The sequence below is a fragment of the Coenobita brevimanus genome, chromosome 79, assembly GCF_032717465.1.
Source record: "Coenobita brevimanus isolate Jiangsu-jjx chromosome 79, ASM3271746v2, whole genome shotgun sequence".
NCBI classification, from domain to species: Eukaryota; Metazoa; Arthropoda; class Malacostraca; order Decapoda; family Coenobitidae; genus Coenobita; species Coenobita brevimanus.
Window position 1 is genome coordinate 32,664,379 of NC_137032.1, and position 7,500 is coordinate 32,671,878.

General features: G+C 44.5%; 2 protein-coding genes across 2 annotated transcripts in view; both read right to left on the reverse strand.

The window, feature by feature from the left end:
* Positions 1-4,418, reverse strand: part of LOC145409087 (putative neural-cadherin 2) — a 36,315-nt gene extending 31,897 nt beyond the window's left edge. Inside the window, exons 1-2 of the mRNA XM_080279632.1 lie at positions 3,041-4,418; positions 1,121-1,234 (exon numbers count right to left, since the gene is read on the reverse strand). Of these exons, the coding sequence (XP_080135758.1) occupies positions 1,121-1,234; positions 3,041-4,418 (1,492 nt within the window). The remainder of the gene's footprint in view (positions 1-1,120; positions 1,235-3,040) is intronic.
* Positions 4,419-4,446: 28 nt separating this feature from the next.
* LOC145409088 (putative neural-cadherin 2) overlaps positions 4,447-7,500 on the reverse strand; it is an 18,972-nt gene continuing 15,918 nt past the window's right edge. The window contains exons 6-7 of the mRNA XM_080279633.1: positions 7,362-7,433; positions 4,447-4,683 (exon numbers count right to left, since the gene is read on the reverse strand). Of these exons, the coding sequence (XP_080135759.1) occupies positions 4,447-4,683; positions 7,362-7,433 (309 nt within the window). The remainder of the gene's footprint in view (positions 4,684-7,361; positions 7,434-7,500) is intronic.

Here is a 7,500-nt window from a genome sequence, read left to right on the forward strand (position 1 = left end):
TCTCTCTCTCTCTCTCTCTCTCTCTTCTTTCATGTCTGTCGCACTTTTACTCTCTCTCTTTCTCTCTCTTCTTTCATGTCTGTCGCACTTTTACTCTCTCTCTCTCTCTCTTTCTCTCTCTCTTCTTTCATGTCTGTCGCACTTTTACTCTCTCTCTCTCTCTCTCTCTCTCTCTCTCTCTCTCTCTTCTTTCATGTCTGTCGCACTTTTACTCTCTCTCTCTCTCTCTCTCTCTCTTCTTTCATGTCTGTCGCACTTTTACTCTCTCTCTCTCTCTCTCTCTCTCTCTCTCTCAACAGACGATTTCAACCCACCTAGGACAGATTGCTAGTCACGAAGAAGCCAATCAAGCCTAGATCTAACTTCACATAAGAAAAAAAAACGCAACAAAGACATCAAAATAAAACACGTAATAGACACTGAAAATAAAACGTGATAATCGACATCAAAAAATCATCATCATCATCATCATCCGGACCTCCTTTCCCACCTCAAGGCAGGGTGAGGAGTAGCAACGTCCAGACAGCCTATGTCAGCCCAGTCCAATGGGCCACGCTTCCATTCACTCATCATTCAAGCCCCGGGAATCCTCGCTCTCAACAAATAATAATAATAATAATAATAATAAATAATGGAAATCAAGTAAAAATAAATAACAGACATCAAGAGTAAAAATAAAACGCGTAACAAAGACATCAAAATCGGTAAAACACGTAATAATAGACATCAAAATCAGTAAAACACGTAATAACAGACATCAAAATCAGTAAAACACGTAATAACAGACATCAAAATCAGTAAAACACGTAATAATAGACACCAAAATCAGTAAAACACGTAATAATAGACATCAAAATAGGTAAAACACGTAATAATAGACATCAAAATCAATAAAACACGTAATAATAGACATCAAAATCAATAAAACACGTAATAATAGACATCAAAATCAGTAAAACACGTAATAATAGACATCAAACTCTGTAAAACACGTAATAACAGACATTAAAATCAATTAAACACGTAATAATGGACAAGAAAATCAGTAAAACACGTAATAATAATGCTATCAAAATCAGTAAAACACGTAATAATAAAACACCAAAATTCACGTACTCACCCGCTGGTCCGTTTTCTATGACCTCCCCGTACATGGTGGCGTTAGGGAAGACTGGTGTATTGTCGTTTATGTCCTTCACTATGACCGTCACCATCGTCTCTACCACGTGCACGCCTTCCAACCACTCTCCATCTTCTTTTCCTCCAATTTCTCCTCTTCCTTCCTCCCTCCAAAATCCTCCTCCTTCAAACAATCCTTCTCTTCCCCCGGCATCTTCTCCTCCTCTTCCTTCTTCCCTCCAAAATCCTCTTTCTTCTTCGCCTCCTTCAAACAACCCTCCTCTTCCCCCTTCACCTTCCTCAAGTTCCCCTCCTCCTCTTCCTTCTTCTTCCCTCCAAAATTCTCCTCCTCCTTCCCCTCCTTCAAACAATCCTCCTCCTCCTGGTCTTCTTCCACCCTCTCCTCCTTCTCCTCCTCTTCCTCCTTCTCCCTCGAACTCTACCTCGATATTCCAATTCAGACTACCATATTCTTCGCATACATCTTCTCCTCCTCCTCCTCCTCCTCTTTCCTCTTCCTCTTCTTCCTCCTCTTCCTTGTCTGCCAACCACATCTCATCAAAACCCAAGTTGTAGGCGGATGAATCGATCTCTCTCTTTTCCCTCAAATTATCGATCGTTCTTGAGTAGGGATAGAAGGCTGCCGAGCTTGAATACGGTGAAGGGGTTTCCGTTTCTGGGTAGGGGGGTTCCGATCCTGTATATGAGTCAGGAGAGGGTTTCTGTGGATAGGGGGTTCGCGAGGTTCTTTCTGAGTAGGGATAGGGAGGTTCGGAGACTGAATAGGGTGGAGGGGGTTCTGTTCCAGCGTACGAGGTTTCATATTTTGATTTTGAGTTAGCAGGGAGGGTTTTTCGAGTGGGTGTTTCCGGTGTTCTTGAAAATGAGGCTTCTGATATCGCTGCTGTGTAGGGAGGAGGCGTTGTTGGTGAGGAGGAGGAAGAGGAAGGTTCAGAAATCGTCCTTGAGTGGGGAGGATTGGTTGCTGATACTGGGAAGTGTGAGGTGGTTTTTGAATTTCCCGGGTAAAGGGCTCCAGAGGTCGTTCTTGGGTAAGGATGAAGGCCTTCGAACAATATGGAGGAGGAGGAGGAGGAAGAGGAGGAAGGGAAGGAGGATGTTTCTGATATTCCTGAATGGGAGGTTTCAGTGGTCGTTCTTGAGTAGGGATGTAGGGTTTCAGATACCGTGGTGGATGAGGCTTCTGGTATCGTCCTTGAGTAGGGAGGAAGGGTTTCAGATTCCATGGAGCAGGGGCCTTGTTGTGGAGCTGTCCGGTGATCTAAGAATCCTTGGGAGAAGCCTCGTTCATTCACTCCATTCGAAGCACCAAGACTGAATGATAAGATGGCCGTGTTTTCTTCCCCCTCCCCCTTGCTCCCATCCCTCATCCTGGCCATTCTCGTATTTAACCTCTCTCCTTGATTCCCTGCCACTTCTCTTCTTTTTCTCCTCCTTTGGCTCTTAGTTATGGGCTCATCAATAACAAGTTCGCTCGGATTTGTAGCTCGGTTCGGGTGCGTAAGTCTCGGGGATTCACGAGCTGGGTGTTTTGGAACCCCGTGTCGGTCGGCTTCGTCTTCCTCTGAGCTATGAGGCAGGTGGTGCCGAGGCGAACCGGGTGACGGGATATTATTAAAGTATCTAGGGGACTTTTCTTTCCCGACTGCATTGTCACTCCAGGGCTCTTGTGATGGGCCTACTGATTCATATTTATTTGCACTGATGAGAGATATTACACCTAACGTATCAGGCTGCTTTTCATGCTGTTGAGAAATGGGTGAAAGGATCTTATTATAGTGTTGCAGGGATTTTTCTTGCCTATCAGCAATACTATTCCAGGGTTCCTGTTCTAGAAGTACTGATTTACGTCTTTCTGAGTCGATAAGAGATATTACACCTAAATTATCATTCTGTTTACCATGGTGCCATTGAGAGCTGGGTGACAAGATTTTATTGAAGTGTTCTGGAGACATTACTTGTTGAATTATATCGTCCTGGGTGCCTTGTATTAATTCAGTATTTCTGTCAATCAGGAAACTAGAATCGCCAGGATATGGGACACTATCAGTCTGCCTTCCATGGCGTTGGGTAAATCTGGATGAAAATGTTTTACTGATGTGTTCTAAGGATTCTGCCTGACCAACTGTGATGTCATTCCAGGGTCTCTCTCCTGGAATGGTCTGGCATACTGATTCATGGTTTCTGAAGTTACTGAGAGATGTTACACCAAAGTTTTCAGGTTGTCTTTGATGGTGGTGTGGGGAGTCAGGTGACAAGATTTTACTGAATAGCTGCATGGACTTTACATGCTCCCCTGGCTCTGGCCTACTGTGAGATGCCATACTTAGTACATCAGGTAACCTCCTTTGGAACCGTGGAGAGTCAGGTGGTGGACTTGCATTTAACTGTTCCAAGGCCTTTGCTTGACTTTCTGAAGGCCTTCTGTGCATCTGTATTTCTGTCTGTGCTTCTGTATTCTTTCTGTGCATCGGCCTAGCTTGTTCTGGCACGGTTCTCTGTATTGACCCAAGATTCTTGTCAAGCCTGGGATGTGTGGAAACTGGAGCAACACGAGAGGTCACACTCTGCCTATCAGTTTGTCCTCTGTGGTGCAAGGAGTCCCCACCTTCCTTTATGCTGCTGACGGGAGAGCGAGCAGAGGAAGTTTGCTCGTCACTATCTCTCTTTTCTGCTGCACTGGAGGTAACTTGGGGAGGGATGGTGGGAGGAGGGAAAAGCCATCCACCTCCTTTTGTAGACTGACTTGCTAGCTGAGATGTAGCTGGTGCAGAATATGATAATTTGTTCTGTTTTTTGGACAGCTCCTTAGGCAAATTTGGATTCACAGCTTCAGGGAGAGGGAAGTTGCTCTGACCATTGACTTTCCTCATCAATCTCTCAGCCACAGATGAGTATAGTAATCCAGTCTCAGCTTCCGATAGCTCCCTAGATGATTCTGGATACTCAGCGTCGTAGAGAAGAGAAGGTGAGTAGTTCTGACCACCAAACGTGCCCTTCAATCTATCAGTCGCACTGGGATATAATAAAAACAATCTATCCTCTCTTCCTGACATTTCCCTAGATGATCTCTGCTTCTCAGTTTCATAAAAAGGCGAATCATTCCACTCACCAAACACACTCATTAATCTCTTAACCGTAGTTGGAAATAATAATCTGTCCTCTAATAGGGCCCTAGATGAGCCTGGATCCCCTTTGTGGTGGTTCAGATTCCGTTCTCGGTGGTTTAGATTTCCTCTGCGTCTATCAAAGCCTGGAGGAGTGAATGTGACACCCATCCGCCTCGCGAAGTGCCTGGGCGTTCCCTCAGCCGCTGTCGGAGGTAATATCCCGGTCCCCAATAGCTCCCAAGACAAGTTTGGATCCTGTTCTTGGCGGTTTAGATCCCATTCTCGTTGGTTTAAATCTCCTCTGCGTCTGTAAAATCCCGGGGCAGCAAATCTGACACCCATCCGTCTTGCGAAGTACCTGGGCGGGCCACTGGGCGTCCCGCTGCGCTCGTCTGGTCCATAACGGCGGGGGTGGGGGCTGGGTCTGCTGCTCCTGTGCACCATTATTGAGGACTTATGGCCTGACCTCCTCTCAGGGTCTAATGGGCCGTCTCGTGCCTCGCTATGCTGTACTTCACCCCGTTTCTCAGGCTTAATTCCTCCTCTTTTCTCCCGCTGTCTTAAAGCTATTTCACTCACTTTCTCTAACTCAATTTCTCTCTTCTCCCCTTCTCTTTCATTGTTTTCACCTGTTTTCTTTTCTTCATGCATTGTTTCTGACTTAATTCCTCTTTTCCCCAGCTCTATTTCATTGCTTGCCTCTACACTCTTGTCTTCACTCATATTCTGTAATTCAGTTTCTCCTTTCTTCTTTCTTTCGTTATTTACAGCCACTTTCTCTGACTCACTATCTTTAATTTTTCTATTCCTCTGCTCTCTATTCCTGTATGCATGTATTATCTCTAGCTTACTCTCTTTTATTTCTCTTTTCTCCAGCTCTCTTTCTTTCTTTCCACTTATTATCTTTTCTTCCTCCACCTTCTCTGTCTTAAGTACCCCTGTCTCTTCTCTTTTCTTCTGCTCTCTTTCACTGCACACAATCATTTTCCTCTCTTCCTCCTCCATTTCCTCTTCTTGCTTTCGTGCTCCTTCTTCCTCCTCCTCTTCCTCTTCTCCGCCATCCATTTCACCCTCGCGCTTCCTCCTCCTCTTCTCCGCATCCTGCCAAAGCCTGGATCGATTGTGATAAAGATTTCTCGCATCCAGTTCATCACTCTCTCTTCCTCTCTCTTCTTCCTCTTTCCTCCTCTTCTTTTCATCACCCTCTCCCTCTTCCCTCCTCCTCTTTTCCTTTTCATCATCCTCTCTTCCTCTGTCTTCTTCCTCTTCCCTCCTCCTCCTTTCGCTTTCATCATACTCTCTCCCTCTCTCCTCTTCTTTTTCCCTCTTCTTCTTTTCATCACCCTCTCTTCCCCTCTCTTCTCCCTTTTTTGTACCTCTTTCTTTACCAATTTTCATTTCTTCTTCCTCCTCTTCTTTGTCTTCTTCCTTTCTCTTTCCTCTGCCTGTTGCTTCATCAATTCCCTTTCTGCCTCCACCTATCCCTTTTCCATCTCGTTTCTCCAATATTCCTCTTTCCTCCATTCCTTCCTCCTCCTCTTCTTCTTCGTCTTCTTCCTTTTTCCTTCCTCTGCCTGTTCCTTCATCAATTCCTCTCCTGCCTCCATCTATCCCTTTTCCATCTTTTCTCTCCAATATTCCTCCTTCCTCCACTCCTCCCACGCCACCAGGAACCCAATCTGTTCCTCCATATGCCTCAAATCTCTCCCATCTCCCCTCCTTCCTCATCTGACTAATACTTATCATCGTCAATACTGATAGGGTGATAGGACCCTCCACCTCAGCCTCTCTCCTCGTATCAGTAGCTAGTGTTTTTCCGATTGCTTTTCCTTCAACTGGATTTCTGTCTGCGTCTCCTATTTCAATTACCTCTGTCATTCTGTTAAAGTCAGGATTCTTGCTCTCTTCTCTCTCTATTTCACTCACTCTGATGCTGTCTTCAATTCGTCTTTTAAAGCTAGATTTCTCTCCCTCTTGGCTCACTGTAATGCTGTCTTCTCTTATTCTGTTAAAACCAGGAGTCTTGCTCTTTTCTCTCTCTATTTCACTCATTCTGATGCTGTCTTCACTTCGTCTTTTAAAGCTAGGATTCTCTCTCTCTTGCCTCACTTCAATGCTGTCTTTACTCATTCTTTTAAAACCAGGATTCTCTCTTTTTTCTCTCTCTATCTGGCTCTCTTCAATGCTGTCTTTACTTATTCTGTTAAAGCCAGGACTCTCACTCTCTTGGCTCTCTTTAATACTCTCTTTTATTTCCACAACCTCTCTATTAAAGGTAGGATTCTTGCTCTCTTCTCTTTTTTCTATGTCTTTCCCCTTTCCTCTCTCTTTTCCCTTACTTTCTTTTCCATAATATGATTTTCTTTCATCCAGATCACTTTCTTTCACTCTATTAAAGCCAGGATTTTCTCTCTCCTCTCTCTCTTTACTCTCTAGATCCACAACATTCTCTTCGTTTATTTCTTCGTGTCTCTCTTTTATATTTTCTCTCCCAAAACTCAATTTCCCTTTATCTGTCTTTAATAATTCTACTTTTCTTCTTATTCTCTTTAAAATCTTATCTTTCTCCTCTCTTTCTTTAATTTCTTTACCCTTTTCTTTTCTTCCTATATCTTTTCTTTCACTTTCTTCATTTCCTCTTCTTCCTTTTTCGCTTATTACGTCATCACCACTTTCATTTACTTCTTTCCTTCTTTCTTTTCCTCTTCTTTTTTCTCTCCTGTCTTCTTCCTCTTCTCTTCTTCTTCCTTGTCTCCTCTCCTCTTCAATCTCTCTTTCATTTCTCCCTTCACCTCTTCCTCTTTCTTCACTTCCTCCTCCTCTACTTCTTCCTTCTCTCCTCTCTTCTGTTTTACCTTCCTCTTCATCTTCTCTCCCTTCCATTCCTCTTCTTTCTTCCTTCCTCTCTTCTGTTTCACCTTCCTCTCCATCTTCTCTTTCTTCCTCTCCTCTTCTTCCCTCCCTCCTCTCTCCTCCATCATCAACCCGTCTACGAAACCTCTGTCGACGATGATGATGATGATGGTGGTGGTGATGGTGATGCTGTGGGGGTCTGCGCGCCCTCCTGACCCCCTCCCCCACCCTGCCAACCCCCCGCCAACCCCTGCTAACCCCCTGGCCGTCCCGCACCACCACCCTCAGGCGCCAAACCCCCTTGCCCTTCGGAGGATCGCGGTCAAGAGCCTGGACACGAGAGAAAAATAGGAATTAGTTTTATTTTTTTATTTTTTATTTTATTTTTGAGGTTTAA